Below are 21,813 nucleotides of genomic sequence, written 5' to 3'. Positions count from 1 at the left end.
TTCCGAGTGCTTATAGCAAGTTTATTTGATTGTGACAGATTTGCACTGTTGCCTCGATCATTTTTGAAGAGGCCAAGTTCTAAATATTGAATGAGTTTTATAGACATCAATAAGTCCTTTCTTTGTAAAGTAACAGTCCTTAAAATGTTATATAGTTTATATATTTTGTCAGTCAATGAGAAACCCAGGAGAAATAAAAAAAAAAAAAGATGTGTTGAGCAAGAGTTCAGCCTTTTGGAGTAATTCATTATTGTTCTTTCAATTTTGAGAAGAATTAGAATATGCTAATTTTATTGACAGAAAAATGTATACAAGTGTATTTCTGCAAGTTTTACAAGACATAGTAATGTACATGCAGTATTAACAGTCAAGACAGGAGATGAGACTTTAAACAGATATATATATCTATCTATATATATCTATATATCTATCTATCTATCTATCTATCTATCTATCTATCTATATATATATCTATATATATATATATATCTATATATATATATATATATATATATATATATATATATATATATATATATATATATATATATATATATATATATATATATATGTTTAAATGTATATCTGTTTAAACATATATTTATAAAATAAAATAAAATAAAATATACACACCTACATACCTCTGAATCAAACCACTTATGATTTGATCCCACCCAGCCAGACAAATGAAGTAAAAATTAGAATAATTATTAAAAAGCAACATACATTTCGCATTGTTAAGGCCTCTTGAGCTGCAGTTATTGTGTCCACTATGTTCTAACACAAAAAAAACGTCATAGTTATACATAATATATGTATTAAAAGACAGCAGACATATTTTCAGAAGTACAAAAAACATTCATGCACCTAAAAAAAAAAAAGCACCTAATTATTTGTTTTAATGCCATCTAGTCTAGTATACCCTTTGAATGAAATTACAGATGCTTCTACTGAAATGTATTTTAAAAAAAGACCAAGAAGAAAATATACATTTTCTCTTACTTTACTAACTATTAATGCAGTGCAGCCATTTATATTATATTTCAAGTTTGCTATCAAAAGAATCTATTCCTGTTAGTCAGAATCAGTCAGTTATGTTAAGGGGTCAGAATTCTTTATTTCTTAGCATTATACAATAACACTATAATTTGCTAGCAAAAAGAAAAAAAGCTGCAGGTTTACTTACCATTCAATTTACAGACCTGTGGCTTTATGAGGCATGACCTTGCACATAATGGTGTTAGATTTTATGACACATTTATTACGGACAACTTTGAATGGCATAATGAGGACATGCGATTTTAAAAACAAACACAAAAAAACCCCCAAAAAACAACAACTTGGATATTTGTTGAGGTATGGTTTAAATAAAATCGATATAAAAGCGAGTGAGCTTTTCTATAACTGAGACAAACATAAACAATGACTACATAGAAAACTTTCATATGACACACAAACAGTAAATAAGTAAAAACCTTAATTTGCATATTGATTAAAAATAACAAACAACAACAAATGTCTGTGCATTTCGTTTACATGTTTACAAAGTAACCTAGACAAAAAGAAAAGCTAAGCTGCAAGGTATATGGTAGTCTTGAGACATCTCTTGTGATCACAACCAGACAGTCTCAGTGCCTGCGTCTGCCTCCAGTCAGCGAGCTGCACTTCCAATGTAACATTTCACCTTAAACCATTGTAACCATCACACTTTCAGACAAGCCGGCTCATCTCGTTTCGTACAAACTTCTGATGTGCTGTAAGGATAGATGTATTCTTCCCACCTTGGGCACACAGACTAGTGGTTGTTGATTTGTACATGCAATGGCGTTCGAGAGCGTGACTGCGGACTGGGGTTGCTCTTTCGCTTGCTCATTTGCCTCTTTCCCTGTTCCTCCTTCATAAAGAGCTCCACGACCAGGTTCTTCTCCTTGTGCATTTGCAAACTGATATCTTTGGGGATGTCTGGGATTAGCCAGTCCACAAAGTCACTCATTAGCATCACCATGTTCTGCAAAGACAACGAGTTCAGAAATCAGCTGCTGATGAAAAGCACGTTATTGACATTTTCTTTGGAACAAGTCGAGTCGAACCCTTTTCAGTCACCTGAAAGACGATGACAAACGCCAGCCGTGCTGCCAGAATATTCCAGAATTCTCTCGACAGTTCATATGGGGAATCCGACCATGGGGAATCTCTGTAATCCTTAAACCTAAGGACAGTATTTGCATTATTACGAACAGAATAAACTTTGCCGTGTGTCAGTAATTAGATTATATAATACTCTATATTGCGAATGCCCGTCATTATGCTCTCAGACTGTACAGATGGCCGCACAGCTGCTGTGTAATATGATGTGCATGGAGTGCCGTCATGGGCAATGGCCTTGTGCCTGCACTGCCCATTTGCCCCAGGAATAAAGCCAATGAGGTAAGCCAGCACAGGTCCCAAGAGCGTCACTGATTTTTGGTGACCCATTTTGGTGTAGTACTGTTGTAGTGGTCACTCTTTACTAAAGGATCCTTGAGGACCCCATCTGTGTTACTGGCATCGAGATAGCCAGCTATCATGGTTATGCAAGTAATGGTATCTATATGCATACCACTAGCTTACCTTAAGTAATAACATTTGTGGCCATAAGTTTACATACACCTAACAGAATCTGCAACATGTTAATAATAAAAAATTTTTTTTTTTTAAAAGTGGGATCATAAAAATTGCATTTTGTTTTTTTATTTAGTACTGCCCCGAATAAGCTATTTCACATAACAGATGTTTACACTGATCATCCTGTTCAAAAGTTTACACCCCCCTGGCTCTTAATGTATCGTGTTGCCTTCTTGAGCATCAGTGAACGTTTGCACCTTTTGTAATAGTTGTGTACGAGTTCCTCAGTCGTCCTCAGTGTGAAAAGATGAATCTCAAGATCATATAGCCGCTATTGGAAAGAGGTCAAATATGTAGAAGATGCTGGAAAAGTAAAGAATGTGCCGGACCTGGAGGATTTTTATGAAGAACAGTGGGCAGTTTAACTGCTCAGGACAATCAAGGGACTCATGAAGAACTCTCACAGAACATAAACACAGTCGCTGATCGTCCAGGTAACGACACACAGTATTAAGAATCAAGTAAACTTTTGAACGGGTTCATTTGTGTAAATTCAGTTATTATTATTGCGTCTTGTGGACTAGCTATAAACATCTGTTATGTGAAAAACCTTATTCAGGGCATTACTAAATAAAAAACAATGCAATTTTTATGATCCTCATTACAAAAAAAAAAAATTACATTTTGCAGATTCTGCAAGGCTTAAACTTATGACCTTGACTATACTTGATTCAATTTAAAAATTTTGTTCATCTTTTAATTTAGATTGACAGTAGCAAACTACCAAGCTACTCATCAAAACTTTTTCAACTATTTGAAACATGGCACAATATTACTGAATATTAATATTCACCATTTCCACAACTATCCATTTATTTTTGTTAAATAAAAGCACTTTGTATATTAAAATTTAAGCCTAATAAAAAATATTATGTAGAGCGTCTGTCATACAAGTCCCTGTGTACTTGTATGTAATGAAACCGCATAAACACATATCTAATATACAGCTGTGATTTGAATAACAGCCAGAAGTATTGTCAGAGCTGCTGTTATAGGAAATAAATCAACACCTTCTGACCAATCAGAATCATGCTCATTAGCAGTGTAGTATAAATAAGAATATCATGAACTGTTATTGTGGTAGAAAAATGGTCATAAACACAGCAACAAAGGTTGTCCTTGTTGGACTAAATGATTTCTGTCAGCACCTGCAAACTTCCACTTTGTAGCCCAGGAACATCGGCTCGACCGGGTCTGTGTTCGGCTGAAAGTCCGTGACGTTGAAATAGGAGAGGGAGTGGTTGACGAAGCCGTGCAACGTTCCGTCAGGACTGTACACGTACTGATAAACCAGTCGGGGGATGAAATCAGATGTGAAGGAGATCACAAACGCCTGAGGAGAAACAAACCATTATGAAAAACAACAACATTTTATGATATTTTCAGTTTCATTCTTGATTAGAAACCACAGAGATTTGGCAACTGGCCAAATTTAGCAACCGCTAGATTTGACACTTTAATAACAGAGACTTGGTTTTTGAATCAAAGATCGTGAGAGTTTAGTAACAGAAAATCCAACCTTAAGAACTTACGTTCACTATGACTGCCACTTTGCTCAGTCCTCTCAGAAGGGTGTACCAGATGCCTAGACAAGAGAGTGGTGTAACATAAGGTGGCAGCTAAATTCTGAAGAGATCATTCATTTCATTTGAGCTATTTAGTACACATTACAAATGTCACATTACTATCAAAGTATCACCACAAGGTGGCGTTCAATTATAGCCACGGATGTTTCGAGAATGTACAGATTTTCAAACTCGAAACACAAGTTGCTTTGCATTATATGATTTATGATACATGACTATGGACAGACAAGTTAAGGCTTTATCTTAGACCCAGAATAAAGACTATCGTGCAACAATCATGCACCATGCTCTTCCATCTGTGACATTTCACCCACCATCTTATGTTGATACTCTTAACTATATTCTTCAGCCCATATTTACAGTAATTAAATCCTACCTCTGCTGTAAAAGAAAGGACAAATGGAGCAATGGCAGCATACAGATACTAACCGATATCTTTAGCCTTAGCAGCAATGGGCCGTCTGTACTCCGAGACAAATTTCTTGGCGTCGAGGCGGATCTCAATAACGTTGTTCAGGAGCGCAAACAGAGGAGCCAGAGGGAAGGAGGCTACAAACAAGGTCACCATTCCGAACTGGATCACTAGGATGATGAGGACAAAACATCTTGTGTTATGAAGCTTTATAAAGAACTTCCAGTGAATAAAAAGCTCACAAAAATAGCTTGGGGATCCAATCCAGAATATACACTACATCAAGTGCAGTTCATCAGAAGATTGGGGCAAGAGCTCAAAATGGTACAAGGTCAAGTCAACAGATTCCCACAACATTTCTGAAATCTGCTGGAAGCAACATTCTTTTAGCTCGCCTGAGTGGTTTCTACAACTAAAGCTTGCAACCTCACACTGCTCTGCAGGACCCACAATGCCACTCTCTTAGCAGAAGGCCAGCCCACGCTGCAGCAGAGAGAGATGAGCGAGAAAGCTGCTCAGATTTTTACAACCTCGCTTTTACAGAGCTAGTAGTAAGCAGACGGCATTTTCTGTCTGGGTTAGATAACATCATCCAAATCCACTCAAATGTAAAGGACAACTGAGGACAGACTGAAGAGATAAATGTACTGTATAGTCACTGACTGATTCATTACAGCCTGTGTTTACTAATAATAATCAATATAAAAATCCCCACGGAAACGTTTTACACCGATAACCAAGGCAGATCTGATCTGAGAAGGAAGGAAGGAACGATGAGGTTTTAGGAAAATTTCTAGAAATGCAGTTGTCCATATTGCAGTTGTTTCGTGTCTCTGCATACATATGTGTGTGTGGGTGTGTAGTGACTCACTCATCTCCATATACTCTGGATTAAGGCCAACATAGGGGTCGAGGAAGTGGTCTTTCTCATGTCGGGCCAGGGTTTTGAAAAACTCCTCTTCTTGTTTAGCGTCTCTCTTTGACTTACGGCGGCGAAGAAGTTTCTTTATTTTACTGCAACATGGGAATATGGTTAGTCTAAATGGTTATATACATTTCCACTTCATTTTGTAAGTAATAAAAAAAAACAAAAAAAAAACATGGAGTGCTCCATCCATCCATTCATCTTCTATACCACTTATCCTTTTCAGGGTCACAGGGAACCTGGAGCCTATCCCAGGGAGCATCAGGCACAAGGCGGGGTACACCCTGGACAGGGTTCCAGACCAGCAGGGCACAATCACATACACATTCACACACCCATTCATACACTACGGACACTTTGGACTCGCCAATCAGCCTACCATGCATGTCTTTGGACTGGGGGAGGAAACCGGAGTACCCGGAGGAACATGCAAACTCCACACACACAGGGCCACGGGGGGAATCGAACCCCCAACCCTGGAGGTGTGAGGCGAACGTGCTAACCATTAAGCCACCATGCGCCTCAACATGGAGTATTAACGAACGACACATCATACTTTTAACCACGTACACTTAATGTTGTGCGATGCCCCCGACAAAATTTAGTTCCTGTTATCACGTACGTTATAGCAGCTATAAACAGTTGCTTCCTCACTAACCTCTCTTTTTTTTTCTCTCTGTCTTGATCATCTTACTGAAATACTGAAAAGCCGGCCGTGAACACTTTCCCGAGGCATGATAAATAAATTTTCACATCAACGATTATACATTTTTCTTTGTTTAATAACAACACTTGATTATGTGGAGTGTCCACCATAGACGTGTCCGTCATGAGTTTTTACTGTAAATATGAAAATGTATTGGAATGATTTGTCTTGCTACCAAAACCACCAACACAGCTACCGATATAGAAAATTAGTACATTTTAATCGATTTTCAATTCAATTCACTCACTCGCTTTCCATTCACTATTCTCAAGGCATATTGACTAATGCGAAATGAACACTGTGGTGGTGGGCTGAGAGTGTACATGCACATGGGTGTGTATACTCACGGAATGCCAAGCTCAAACAGATTGTTCTGGATAAGCTGCTTGCCAAGCATGGTGATGCACAGCTGAATACACAGCTCCATCAGGCAGCCAGCGTGAGCACACTACAGCAGGTACAAAACAGAAAAACCACAGTCGCTTATGTAACACTACCACTATACTTATTTTAAAAGCTTCGATATGAAATAACGCCCGTGTTCCGGTGCATTTTTCTGCTACAAATGCCAAAATCTTGTAATAGTTGAATGAATAAGCTTAAATATAGACCCACCTCCTCCATTCGGTAATTCCCGACAACGTACAAATAGTTGCCTGGCCGGCCAATGAGCCTGAAGGTATTGCACACAAAGTTAATGTAAGAAATGTTTACCAGCCATGACACTAATGCAGGCCCACCAACTTCGAAGAGGAATAATGCGTAGTCCTGCTGTATGTTTTCGATATTGTCCTTCCACAAACCACTTGTATAAAGTAGACTCTGGCATGTACGTATATACGAGGGTTTTGTCCATAACCACCAGGCGCTTGTGGGGAGGGGGGGACAAAAGCTGTCGCTCATCTGTTTTAGCTAAGATGAAGAAACGTGAAAAGGAAAGTGTGCATGTAGACTTTTCTTGTGTCTACATCTTAACTAAAACAGCTATTTTATTATTTTTTTTATTTTAAAATTATGGCTGTTAGTGTAAAACCCTGTTTAATCGGATATTAATTTCTACAGCAATGGTCTATTCAGTCCTCTTTTTTGTTCAGTCAGAATCTTAGACTCTCCATCCATTCCATCCATCTTCTATACTGCTTATCCTTTTCAGGGTTGCGGGGAAACCTGGAGCCTATCCCAGGGTGCATCGGGCACAAGGCGGGGTACCCTGGACAGGGTGCCAATCCATCGCAGGGCACAATCACATACACATTCACAACGGACATTTTGGACATGCCAATCAGCCTACCATGCATGTCTTTGGACTGGGGGAGGAAACCGGAGTACCCGGAGGAAACCCATGCAGCACGGGGAGAACATGCAAACTCCGCCACGGTGGGACTCGAACCCCCGACCCTGGAGGTGTGAGACGAACGTGCTAACCACTAAGCCACTGTGCGATCTTAGACTCTGTTAGCAAAAAAAAAAGAAAAGCTAATAGTTGGTGGAATTCTTAATAAATATAGCCTAGTTAACTGATGTTAGCTATAGAAGCTACTTTGTCTAAATGTTAACTAACGTTAGCGAACATCCACCGATAGATTTGCTTTCACAGTAACGAGGTAAAATCAATCTGCATTTATCTGGACAGAAAGAAAGGGAACAACTTTCAAGTGAGAAAATCGAGTTGAGATGAAAAGAACCAGCCAAAACGTGTTCAGGCATTCTGAGGTCGTTCAAAGTGCCTACACAGTTGGCATTCGTTCCATATTCGTGTGTGATTGGCTCATCTATCATTTTTATTTGGGGGAAAAACAAAAGACTCAAAGTCAAAGGCATAGTTTTAGAGATAATTCATAGCGACGTACACTGACGTTAAAATGCAGCAGTTTGACGCAAAATGCATGAAGGTTGGCAGGTCTGCACATATATACACACACAAACCTACTGTATATGGTTGTACAGCTTAACAGCACAATGTATGGAGGCTATATGGAGAAAAACATGTTCTTGTAATTAGTTTTCTCAAGACCCGTACTTCTGGTTATAACTATGTGTTGGGCTACCAGAAAAATATAAGGGAATACTCTGACCTGCCTCTGAAGAAAGCCAGGTAGACGATTGGAGTGAAGGCGTTGGCAAACTTCAGGATGAAAGTCTTGAAAATCAGCCTCTCCTCAAAGCTTTTGTCTGTTTTTGGCACCTCTGATGAATTTCAAATGAGAGAAAATGTCAAGAATGACTTCAAACAGAAGCCCAAGTCATCCTCACTTTCAAGTCAAGTCTAAATCTCAAAAAGTTCAAGTCATCTTCCTAGTCATTAAAACGGTGACTTAAAAGGTATACTCAGCAAGTTTGGTGGAAGTTAACCAAAGCTATAGTCTCACAAGCCAAACTTCTAGCTGTAGCTTGTGAGTCTGGTCCTTTTATAGATTTTTTTTTTACCCGATATAACTTTGAAAGATTTCAAAAAAAAAAAAAAAGATTGAACTTTTTTTTCCATCCAGTAATTAACCTGCAATGGATATAAAAAGTCGACACACTCCTGTTAAAATGGCAGGTTTTTGTGAAGTAAAAAACAAAACAAAAACAAACAAACAAACCAAATAAACCCAAACCCCTCAATGTGACATTACAATGTATATTGTAACAACATTATTATATTGTACTAAGTGAAAATCAGAAACATTTTTTAGGAAAAATAAAAAAAGTTACAATAACTTGGTTGCGTAAGTTTGCACTATTAATTAGTACATTTAATAGTTTCTAGGTTTCTACTTAAAGTTGAGAGAAGGATTTGAAGCTTCTACTAGATTTATTTAGGTGAGTAACTGAGCTTTTACTTGAGTGAAGAATTTGCTTTTAATGCCATGCTACAGAGACTGGAGGATTTTTTTTTTTTTCCTGGATGAAATTTGAGAATCTAGTACTCGAGAACTATATCACTGCAGCTCCCAAAGAAAGACACCTCAAACTCACCCAGAGAAGTGAGCCAACGCGCCACCATTCCATAGATCTCGTCCATGATGATGATGATGATGAGGTTGATGACAGCCGCCGTGGTTTTCACCGTGGCCCGAATGTTTGAACGAAAGGGGGAGGAGGAGCTCATGTGTAGAGCTGTCTTGATAGAAATCCTGTAGAGGATCACTCCAAACACGATGGTGAAGGTCACGCAAACCTGTACAGAGCACCAAATCGATGGATATAAAAATCACCACTTTAATATATCCAGGAGTATTCTTTTCTATTTATATATAACTATATATAACTATATAAAGAGAGAGAGTCAAAATGTTTCAATAAATCAATAATAATTATAACATTTTATATTGTATATTTATATTATATTGTACATTATATATATATATAAATATAATTATAATTATTGAAAAGCATCGCAGCATAAGATCACTGTTAAATAATAGATTTTGTGTCAAAATATTTCAATAAATCAATAATAAAAAATAAATTTTTTATATTGTAAATTATATTTATAGTATATTATACTGCACTGTACATTGTACAGTACACTGTACAAAATTATATAACAATTATTGAAAAGCACTGCAGCATAAAGATCATCATCAAAGCTGTGCAAACATCAGAACTCTCTCTGTCTCTCTCTCTCTTTCTCACGCTGTCTCTCTCTCTCTCTCTCTGTCTCGCGCTCTCTCTCTCTCGCTCTGTCTCGCTCTCTGTCTCACTCTCTCTCTCACTCTGTCTCGCCCTCTGTCTCACTCTCTCTCTCACTCTGTCTCGCTCTCTGTCTCACTCTGTCTCTCTCCCTCTCTCTCTGTCTCGCTCTCTCCCTTGCTTGCTCTCTCTGTCTCGCTCGCTTTCGGTCTCTCTCGCTCTCTCTCTCTGTCTCGCTTGCTCTCTGTCTCGCTCGCTCTCTCTGTCTCGCTCGCTCTCTCGGTCACTCTGTCTCAGGTAAACGTGTTAAAAATGAACTGTCTTTATGAATACAGATATGAAAAAGTGATTTTGTTTGCCATCACATTCCCTTCATCTCTATTCACACTCCCATCTGTGTACTAACACCAACCAGGGAAAATCACAACCAGGTGGAGGCCTTTTGTGTGTCTGTTTTTAAAAACAAATTATATTGTTTTCAACTGAGATGAATGAGATACATACATTGCAATGTTCAGTGCTAATTACAGAACAGATTATAAGGTTTAAGCATGTTTAGACCGGAGGGAAGGGTTAACATACCAAGAAGAGCATCATGATAAGGATGGTCATGTAAGCTGGCAGCCTGTCTTTGCATGTCAGCTTGTGTTTTCCATGCTAGAACAAAACAAAAAAAAGTGTGAGCTATCATCAGTTATAGTAAGCTAGCTAGCTCTCTCGCGCGCGCACGCGCTCGCTCTCGCTCTCTCTCTCTCTCTCTCTCTCTCTCTCTCACACACACACACACACACACACACACACACACACACACACACACACACAGTTCACTAGACTAAGTGAACTCTGTCCTGTCCGGCAGATCAAACAGAAGCTTTCCGGATGTGACTCATCACACAGCCACATCTCATTTCAGCATAAAAACAAGTAAGGTCAACATTATCTGAGTGCACATGACACAATGAAACAGCAGTCTTTCTGACCACAAAAGAGTGGTCAGTCAATAAAAAGTGAGGGATGCGCTATTGGATATGCCAATCAGTTTATCATATGGTTGAATATGAAGATAATGGATGCAGAGAGGGAGAAGGTAAGCCAAAGCTCATAAAAAATGTTTGGACACAATGATGATTCAGTGACCACTGAACTCTGCACTAACAGCTGAAAGGATGTCATTTAAAATCCAAGCACTGTCAGGGAACCACTGTTGGGCCGTTAAGTCAAGCCCTTATTCTTCACATGCTCTAGAGTCAGTTAACCTTGTGTTTTCACCAGGGGAGGAAGAGCTCAACTTTTTTTTTAATGGATGCAAACACAATACAGTTTAATTTATATGGTATAATATTTATTTTTCAGTCCGAAGGGCTTAATTCAGAATTCCTCAGTTGGTTTTGGCATCAAAAGCCCTTAGATACATGATAGAGTTAATCCTTAGAAATAGCGAAATGAATGCATTTTGCTTTAAATAGTTAAATGTATTTACACAGGGCCTTGGTGAAAGAAAAATTTCACACATTTGACATAAAAATATTTCTCTATAAAACATTGTGAAACTTTATTACTATTATTGTTGTTGTTGTTATTATTTAATACAGCCTGACACTGTGTAAAATTGTTTGATCAATAAACAAACAAACAACAACAACAAGGCCAGCACCTTTGGTTTACATATAAAATAATAAATAAATTGCTTTTTTTGTATGTAAATATATAAATATAATTTATTATCATAATACATTAATAAAAATGCAGTTTTGCACTGTTTTGAATATATAAGTCATATAAAATACATTATTATTAATATTATTATTTACTGTAACATTCTAACATTGTTTTATAGAGAAATAAACAAATAAATACATGCATAAACAAACAAACAACATCTACATGGCCAGCATATGGGATGTCCAGCACCTTTGGTATATATATTATATTATATTATATTATATTATATATAAAATAAATAATTAGCTATTTTATATATATAAATAAATTATTTTATAATAAATGAATTAAAATGTAGTTTTGCACTGTTTTGAATATATAAGCACATACAATATATTTTACATGCTTATAATTCTTCTTCTTCTTCTTCTTATTATTATTAACCACCATTCACAAAGGTGTTAGAGCTCCACCAAGTATCCGATACCCACCCTACATTTGTGAAAGCTCACCTTTAGACCTTCATCGCTACTCTTCTCTTTCTTCAGCCTCTTCTGCCTGACATGGAACTCATACTCTGGTCGCGGTTGGCTCTGGAGACGACAGCACAATTCAGAACGTGCATGAGGCTTTGACGCCCAGCTCATCCAAAGGAGTGATTGGTGAAAGAGTCAAGTGCATGATGACAAAGTTGAAGGAGGTATTCTGCCAAAAGCGTCGTGTTAGCATTTAGTGAGCATGACACTAACATTAATGCATCCACTATACACATTCAGTGCAGTTATTCTGGGTGGCATTCTCTGTGTGTTTTAAACGGTAATGGTGCAGTGCTCTCAGTGACAGATGATGGTAAGTGAACAGCTTTTGACCACGGCCCCAGGACAATAGGAGCTTCCAAACCGCCACACAGTGATTTGGATTAGGAGTGTGAGGGTTTTGTGCAACCTATTCCCTGAACAAACGAACGTTAAAGGCCACAGCAAAAAAAACAAAAAACAAATAAATAAAAATGACAATATGGTGACTGGACGTGAAAACACAAGAGAGTAAGTGTCCGAGCTACTATGCAATGGCTAAGAGCGGTGTTAGAATTCAATATCATCAATCCAAACCTTATTTTCTTCCTGCATAAGACACAAACAAAATTAAGCATTATCAGATGCTTTCATTCCTCAGACAAGACATCACTTCAGGATTCAATCAAATGACTGGCGAAAAACACGGAATTGATTCTCCGATCGGGATTTTGAATTTCCGTGTCAGAATGCACAACAAACCTCCTCCTCGTCAAAGCCCGTCATGTCCCAGATGTAATTAAGCCTCATCTGTCTCCTCTTCCAATGCTCCATGAACATTGTGGCTGCAGAACACAAAGACGCCAAATTCAATTTGACGTACTGTCCAATCTAGTCCTTTTAGCGCATTTTAATATTGATCTCAACACAAAGTAGATGTTTATGGATCATTAACATGATTAATATGCTACAAATGAATGGAAAATTGCACAGTGTGTCTAGATGGTATTAAAGTCTGACTACTTGGGGCATTAGCAAAACCAGGGAAATAGCTGCATTTGTCTTTTATAGCCTGGAGCTACAGATGAAAATAAAGTAGACACTTTTCAAGCTTCTGACAAGTGACATTTTTGGGGGGTGGAAAAAAAAAAAAAGAATTGAAAAACCTCCAAGGAAGCGTTAAGCCATGGATTTGACAATAAAAAAGTTTGAGATATTTTAAAGTCAAAGAGACTTCAAAAACATGATCGAGCGAGAGACAGACTATTGATAAGAAAGTAAGAGAAGTGACAGACTGCACAACTATGATGGTTTCAAAATACTCAATAACCATTAAAACTGTAAATAATGTCAAATCTGAAAAAGGCACCTACCCCAGAGCGCCATAAAGATGGAGAAGAAGACGGTGGCCATGTTGTCGAACAGGTGGCTGGCCCTGGCAGTACCGCAAGCCTCGACGAGCTTCCAGTAGCTGCATGCGCGATCGCACAGCGGACACATGGTGATGTTGTTCCTTTCATCACAGATCTCCATACTGAAGCATGTAGGAAATGGGACAGGAGATCAGCAGCATGTAATATCTTTCCTGAAAACTACTATTCCATTAGCTATTGGTTTAAATAGGGAAAACATACATGAAATAGCAGGTGCATTTAAACAGATTTACACTGTGATTTATTTTAAGACATGCAATATAATCATCATGGACATTTCATCCATCCATCCTGCTTATCCTACACAGGGTTGCGGGGAGCCTGGAGCCTATTCCAGGTAACTCGGGGCACGAGGTGGGGGACACCGTGGACGGGGTGCCAGCCCATCACAGGGCACAATCGCACACCCATTCACACACTATGGACAATTTGGAAATGCCAATCAGCCTCCAACACATGTCTTTGGACTGGGGGAGGAAACCGGAGTACCTAGAGGAAACCCCTCAAACACGGGGGAGAACATGCAAACTCCGTGCACACAGGACAGGGATGGGAATCAAACCCCCAACCCTGGAGGTGTGAAGCAAACTTGCTAACCACTAAGCCACCATGGCCCCCTGGACATTTTGTTAGTTTGAAATAACAAGAACAGCCACACACAGCCAGCAAAATTTGTTCATTTTATTTAAAGTTGTTACTTTTATCCTAACTAGGCATACACTAAGTAGAGTTCTTGAATATAAGAATTGTTTGCAGTATTCAATATTAAAAACAGACACAGCAGAGCATACATATAGCACTTGACATTGCATCAGCATTCACAAAGGATTAACGCACAGCATGCTGCTCGAAATACAAAATGGCAATTGTTAAAATGTCAAAAGATGTTGGCTGTAGGCCTAGGATTGTAGGTGGGATTGAGCTTTCTTTAAAATGTCACTGTAGACCTCTTTCCACTCATCGTCAAAGAAAAGACCTACTTGTTAAAATGTCACCTTTTAATACCTTTCTCAACTCAATCATTTGACTAGACATTTTTATTTCAAATCTATTAATACATAATTAAGACTGCAAGCTCTTCTTCAGCATTTCAACATTTCAAGCTTTTAGTTATAAACGCAAGATTCATATTGTTAGCTGTGGTGAGAACACTGTTATATAATTTCTCTGGAAACCACTGCAGTTCATAGTATCGTTATATACAATCCCAATTCCAAAATAAGTTGGGATGCTGTGTGAAATGTAAATAAATGTAAATAAAAACAGAATGCAATGATTTGCAAATCTCATAAACCCATGTGTTATTCACAATAGAACATATTAAATGTTTAAACTGAGTAAATATACCATTTTAAGAAAAAAATTAGGTCATTTTGAATTTGATGGTTGCAACACGTCTAAAAAAAAAAAAAAAAAGTTGGGACGGGGTAGCAAAAGGCTGGGAATGTAAGTGTTTCTAAAAAGAAACAGCTGAAGGTTAATTGGCAACAGGTCAGTAAGATGATTGGGAATAAAAAGAGTATCTTAGAGAGGCAGAGTCTTTTAGAAGTCAATATGGGCAGAGGTTCACCCATCTGTGAAAAGCTGCGTCTAGAATTTGTGGAACAACTTCAGAATAATGTTCCTCAATGTAAAATTGCGAAGACTATGAATTTCTCATCATCTACAGTACATAATAGAATCTGGAGAAATCTCTGTGCACAAGGGAGAAAATCAATATGGCATGCCTGTGATCTTCAGGCCCTCAGGCGGCGCTGCGTTATAAACAGGCATGGTTCTGTAAAGGAAATCACTGCATGGGCTCAGAAACACCTCCAGAACTCATTGTCTGTGAACACAGTTCGTCGTGCCATCCACAAATGCTGGTTAAAGCTCTATCATGCAAAGAAGGAGCCATATGTGAACATGATCCAGAAACACCGCCATCTTCTCCGGGTCAAAGCTCATTTAAAATGGACTGAGGCAAAATGGAAAACTGTTGTGTGGTCAGATGAATCAAAATTTGAAATTCTTTTTGGAAACCATGGACGCCGCATCCTCTAAACTAAAGAGGACTAAAGAGGAGAGGGACCATCCAGCTTTTTCATACGGCTCAGTTCAAAAGCCTGCATCTCTGATGGTATGGGAGCGCATTAGTGCCTATGGAAAGGGAAGCTTGCACATCTGGAAAGGCAGCATCAATGCTGAAAGGTATATACAAGTTTCAGAGCAACATATGCTTTTATCCAGATTCCAAACCCATCTTTAATTCTGAAAGACTCTGCCTCTCTAAGATACTCTTTTTTTTAATACCCAATCATGTTACTCACCTGTTGCCAATTAACCTAATTGGTTGCAAAATGTTCCTCCAGCTGTTTCTTTTTAGTAACACTTACTTTTCCAGCCCTTTTGTTGCCCCTGTCCCAACGTTTTTGAAACCATGAAATTCAAAATCACCTTATTTTTTTCCTTACAATTACCTCAGTTTAAACATTTGATATGTTTTCTAATGTTCTATTGTGAATAACATATGGGTTTATGAGATTTGCAAATCACTGCATTCGGTTTTTATTTACATTGGACATTTTTTGGAATTGGGCTTGTACTGTAGGTGTGGTCATTTTAATAATGCATTCATCCTATTCATCATGCGAGGATAAATCGTGCGAGTGTGTTGTACATTTTGGATATAGTTAGGAGCATTTTAGTTACTTTTTCTAAACTTCTGTAATTAAGGATATCCGTTTTTCTGTTTTTGGGGACTTCAACCTTGCTACAGTATGAAAACAGTTTTGCTCTACAAAGCCACTGAGGTGACATGGTGATTATTTTAAATACAGTGTGGATATTGTGGCCATGAGTTAATATTTCGAAGCTACACATCAGGTCTCTAATAGCCATGAATTATGCCGTGGCCATGAGATACCAAAGTCGAGATGACAAAGTTGATATGAATGGCCATAAATTGTGTATCTTGAGGCCACAACTTAACATGCAATGGGAACGCCATATTTAACATGTGGTCTCCTCACTTAAGGTGAAGAGATTTCCATGGCCACACATTGTTTAGTTCAACCGATTTCTCTGTGTATTAGTGTTTCTCACCACAATTGAACTTTTTATGGCCACAAAAGTAGATTTTGAGAAAATCTGTAACGGCTCAGGAATATCCCCAACCCTTCTCTACACTTTTGTTTTTGTTTTTTGCACTTAATTATTGCTTCGAGTTACATTTGAATAGCACTGTAATACTTTACTACACATAACAGTCACAAAACTCACATTCTTTTCCTGAATGTAGATTCGAAGTCCTAATTCGAATAAATCAAGGTATATATTTAATATATTCTTCAGTTTTGAGTCAAAATGTAGTTGTGAACTACCTAGATCAAGTCTGACTGTGTCTACACAGCCTTCCACAGAGCACAAAAAATGCAAAGAAGAAACAAATGCAAGAGAAAAACAATGACCCGAGTTCAATGTTATGAAGTTTTCCCTTATAAGGAAATGTACTGATATACTGCAAAATACTATGTATTATATTTATCAATATATGTATTTTTTGATATATTATGATATATCTAATAAGGCCACATTTTGCCTCCAGGCTTGTCTTTGATAATCAACATGCATGTGTGTAAGATGAATATAAAATCTTGCATAATCAGTGTCATACAGTAATTTCGTACAGTGTTTTATATATAGAGATGTTATATAATTATACCTTATGTATCACACAATATATGTGAAATGTGTTAACCTTCTCCTCACTAGGATTGATACGTTTCTCCATATAGCTTATGAAGATTTGTAATAATCTTTATATAGCGTGTTAAATTACATTTATATTTTGCTGTCTTAGGGTCCGTTACTATGCTTTTCTGTTCCCATTGCCACGTTCCTTTTATCGGCCGAAGAACAAAACAGAAAGAAAGGCCTGATAGAAAACAATTAATCACATAAGATGTTAGTGCAGTAGGTTTCAGTATTCTCCAGAGCTACTCAATATTCCTGCACAATAACGCATTACTGTTACAGTAAAAAGTATTCAGAGCAGCTGTGAAAGCTTCAGACGATAAAAGGATGCCAGCAGTCGGCATCCATTCACATGTAGTTAATCTGTGCCTTAAGTGCAGCTCAAGAGTGCTGTGAATTCAGCGCGTATGCTTAAGAACTGTCATTATAGACTACATTAGCGCCCATTATGACTGCAGACAACTGTATAACAACTTTTCTCCATCTAATTACGACGTGTTTGGAAATCCATCAGGAGGCAAGCTGAGTAACCGACTGTTAGAAAAGTTTTACCTGCATAACTGCTTCCTTAATTACTTTTATTTTCGAGTTCTCCACTTGCTTTATCCAAGTAAGCCTTAGGGCACTTGGCAGTTCTGTAGTAAACGTTACTGGGCATGGTTTCTTACTGACTCAGACATGTACTCAGCCATCAACACTCAGGAGAGTCCGTGTCTCCGAGACGTGTGAGAACACAGACACAACCTGTTCAGCTGGATCATTAAAATGGTATCAACCAAATATTAGCGCCTGCCTTATCCTGCTGCTCTGTAGGCGTGCCACAGGAGTGTAGGTTGAGCGCAATTCTGAGAAATCCTTAATAATAACAATGTGGCGTTGTGGTGACAAGTATGTAAGTTCCCTCAGATGAACTCATGTGACAGGTTTCTGGCTGAAACGACTGACCTGGGAATGTCAGAATCCACAGTGATACAGCCATACAAGAAGACGATGACACCGATGACTGAGGCTGGGATCAGCATTTGAGTGTACACACCTAACCAGGCAAAGTACAAGCCAATTTTTTCTCCAAAGTACTTCCTGTTTGAGTAGAAAGAGAGAGAGAGAGAGAGAGAGAGAGAGAGAGAGAAAGAGTGAGGCATATAGTAGGCATACACCTACAAGGGTGAGTATTCTTAATTACAGTATTCATTGCACAATCGAAACAGCTAATCCGTCCTCCACCTTTGGCTTATTTTTTTTCCTGTAGACCTTTTGTGCATAAATTATTTGAAATTAAAAAAAAAAAAAAATGGCATGAAAATTTAAATATATTTTGACTTAAAAAAATCCCCCCACAAACACTTTTATTAAAACCTGAAGTAATCAACCATCAAAGAAATTAGAAAAATGTAGAAAATGTTACTGATACCGACAGGTGACGTGAATGACATTGATTATCTCATCACAATGGGACTTGTCAATGGGTGGGATATATTAGTCAGCAAGTGAACAGTCAGTTCTCGAGGTCAATGTGTTGGAAGAAAAACGGACACGCATAAGCGTAAGCTATATATATTAATCAAATGTAGTAATTATGCAGTTTAGTTCTTAACATATATAACGATTATATAATAGTATTTTTGTGTGTGTAGATCAAGATTATATTATTGGTGTGTCAATAAACACCATCATATTCTCAGTGATTCGTATAATAATTGGCAAGCCTGACCAAAAAAAAAAAAATGTAATTATGACATCATTATCCTCTGATTATTTGCATATAAAATGGATATCATTATTTTGTGGCAACTTGAGCATGTTTCCTGAATCAATTTATTTGAACAAAAATCTGAAAATGTCTCTTTTAAATAATAATAATAATAATAATAATAATAATAATAATGATAATAATAATAAAGGTTATAAATTGGAATGGAAATACAATTTCTATCAGTTTTTATTTATTTATTTATTTTTTAAAAAGAGTTACCCACTTAAAGTTTGGATCCTGACTGTCCTATAGCCTGTAATCAGAAAACTACAGATTACAGATGACTATCCCTATCTTTAAGTCCTAGAGCACATTAATTAGCACTACTGTCTGGCAGGGAGAGCTTGCATTACTCACTCCCCTGTCAACTGTGGGCATCTATGAGCTCATTTTTGCGGAGGAGCACAGTTAGTGCTTTCTTCTGGAGTGTTCGATTATCCTGTGACGTAGCATGAGCAGCAGTTCGAAGAAGAAAAAAAAAAAGATACAGTGGTTTCACATGTCTCAGAGGATGCATTTCTTCATAGCCTTCATTCTCTCTGAGTGGTATCTGGAGAGCTAGCTTTTGGGTGATTATTAGGCAATGGCCAACTTAGGGGGGAAAAAACAGGGACTTTCTGGTTTGTCCAGGAAGAAAGCAAATGAAACACCTGTCTCTGTTTCGAATAGTTCTTACCTGATCAGTCCGGTGGGCTGGTACATATAGAAGAGGCTGAATCTCGCCCACTGCTCGTATAACACCTGCAGAGAAAGTGAATGGATTTCAGTGGGCTTGTGATCAATCAAGTGCAATTATGCCACTTGTCAGGAAAGTAGGCGTGCAGTGATTAAACTCCCCCACATAATGGGAATTGGGAAACGAAAACTAAATTAACAGTAATGGATTCATAACAACAACAACAGAAAAACATTTCATGCGGAATTTAGTCTCTAATTGGCGCCACGCTCTGAGCCTCTACATCATGATGTATAGAATGAAATAAACAAGGAAGGTTCATTGTGGAGCCACTCAGCTGTGATGAGAGTGCAGTGTTTCACGCACACAGAGTCACATAAGTGTATCAACAACCCATTTAGATGCAAGTCTCGGGCAATACCGAGCCAAAAAAAAACACAACAAAACAAGGAAATGACATAGTAGAGAGCAACATAAATCTCTATGAGTTTGTCTGTATTGCATGTCCCTCTGAGCATGTTTACAGGATTTACTCTTGGCAATATATTGCCTCACCGCCAACACGCCTGTTGACGCACAGCTCACAGATGGTGAAGTGGGAAATTATACTGTTGCCATGGTGACACGCACACACTGATAATTATGCCTTGTTGAAGGCAGAGATCTCATCCAACGGCACACTGGGACACCCCTGACAAGGCCTTGGGCTTTGCACGATCACGTTTATATTTTGGTCAGTATAAATTAAATTAAAATCATCGGCAGGTCAGAGTAGTTTAACAGTTCTTGTTATACTCAATATGTTAACAGATATACTAATTTAACACACCTCATAATAAGTATTTAACATTTATCATCTTTGAAGATCTTAAGTGGGTAAATGGAAGAACATTGGACTTGGATTGGTCAGGATTTATCTAGATGGAAGAACTTTGGATTTTTAAAAAAAATTTTTAAACAATGAACTAAATAAACGCTTTACCATTCACACCTTCAAAGTCAATAACATCACGCCCATTTTTGGGCGTGGTTTCCATCTCATGAGCAATTATTTCAAACACTGCTCAGTTTCAGGAGCAATCAATGAAACTATTAATATCAAGCAAATCACCAATTTCCCTGTCCATCCACTGAATATATTCGCTGCTGTTGGTGTCCTCTGTTGTTTTGCCATGCTACATCGCCACCAAATGACAATGACATGATATGATATGCGCATTATAGTGTGTTGGGAAAATGCCACACAAATTCCGATCTGCCCTCAGTCATTCATGTCTCATGACCACATGATGGATATGTACTTTATCTGGTCTAGGACCATATATGAAAGTGGCCCAGGTCTGATTTGAAAAGATCTCATTTTCACTAGTGGTCTCAGACCCCACTTTTGCACCCCACAGTATGTCACATTGTGTCACTTCAAGCTGTTATGTGAACATAGCCCAAAGATGTCGAAAACCTTGCTAGTTAAGTGGGATTTCTTCTCACAGTGAGCACGTTTTGAGCAAGTTCTTGGCTATTTTGCAGGTCGATTTTAAAATGCTAGAACTTTAATTGTGGTTGAGATACGTGCAAAAATAAACAAACACTTACATTACATTTACAGCATTTGGCAGACACCCTTATCCGGAGTGACTTACGTTTTATCCAATTTATACAACTGAGCAGTTGAGGGTTTAGGGCCTTGCTCAAGGGCCCAACAGTGGCAGGTTGGCAGTGCTGGGATTTGACCTTCCGATCAGCTATGCATTGCCTTAACTACTGAGCTACCACTGCTCAGACCCCACCTGAAGGCATTCCTGAACTAAAATAAACACATTTCAGTTCAGGAATGCCTGTAGTTTTTAGATGGATGGAGATATATATATATATTTTAAAGTATATAACTCTTGTAATAAGTGCCACACATATTACTAGAGTTACATTCAGATATTGTAATTCAATTTCCTTACCTTTCTATCGTTTGGTTCAGCATCAACTCCCTCGATGTCTCCCTGTAATAGGGATAGTATATTAACACAAATATATTCACTCAAATATTGTCATCATTCATATACATAGGTGTACAGTATAATAAAATGTTGTTTAGCTAGTCTCAGGTGTAAACATATAGTAAGTGTTAGTGCAA

At 37.9% G+C, this 21,813-nt stretch overlaps 1 protein-coding gene across 2 annotated transcripts in view; it reads right to left on the bottom strand.

Moving 5' to 3' along the window:
- Window positions 1–577: 577 nt before the first annotated feature.
- The window catches only part of ano1a (anoctamin 1, calcium activated chloride channel a), a 39,248-nt gene continuing 18,012 nt past the window's right edge, over window positions 578–21,813 (bottom strand). For both annotated transcript variants that reach the window (XM_053634653.1, XM_053634652.1), the window contains exons 9-25: window positions 21,638–21,679; window positions 19,686–19,750; window positions 18,202–18,336; window positions 13,462–13,622; window positions 12,851–12,933; window positions 12,086–12,166; window positions 10,494–10,568; window positions 9,255–9,456; window positions 8,369–8,480; window positions 6,909–6,966; window positions 6,641–6,741; window positions 5,534–5,676; window positions 4,680–4,832; window positions 4,197–4,249; window positions 3,813–3,997; window positions 2,104–2,209; window positions 578–2,008 (exon numbers count right to left, since the gene is read on the bottom strand). In XM_053634653.1, coding sequence (XP_053490628.1) covers window positions 1,796–2,008; window positions 2,104–2,209; window positions 3,813–3,997; window positions 4,197–4,249; window positions 4,680–4,832; window positions 5,534–5,676; window positions 6,641–6,741; window positions 6,909–6,966; window positions 8,369–8,480; window positions 9,255–9,456; window positions 10,494–10,568; window positions 12,086–12,166; window positions 12,851–12,933; window positions 13,462–13,622; window positions 18,202–18,336; window positions 19,686–19,750; window positions 21,638–21,679 — 1,968 coding nt within the window. In that variant the 3' untranslated portion in view covers window positions 578–1,795. The remainder of the gene's footprint in view (window positions 2,009–2,103; window positions 2,210–3,812; window positions 3,998–4,196; window positions 4,250–4,679; window positions 4,833–5,533; window positions 5,677–6,640; window positions 6,742–6,908; window positions 6,967–8,368; window positions 8,481–9,254; window positions 9,457–10,493; window positions 10,569–12,085; window positions 12,167–12,850; window positions 12,934–13,461; window positions 13,623–18,201; window positions 18,337–19,685; window positions 19,751–21,637; window positions 21,680–21,813) is intronic.

Source organism: Ictalurus furcatus, chromosome 10 (assembly GCF_023375685.1).
Source record: "Ictalurus furcatus strain D&B chromosome 10, Billie_1.0, whole genome shotgun sequence".
Taxonomy (NCBI): domain Eukaryota; kingdom Metazoa; phylum Chordata; class Actinopteri; order Siluriformes; family Ictaluridae; genus Ictalurus; species Ictalurus furcatus.
Note: the sequence above shows the minus strand (reverse complement) of the source record. Positions and strands in the feature narration are given on the sequence as shown.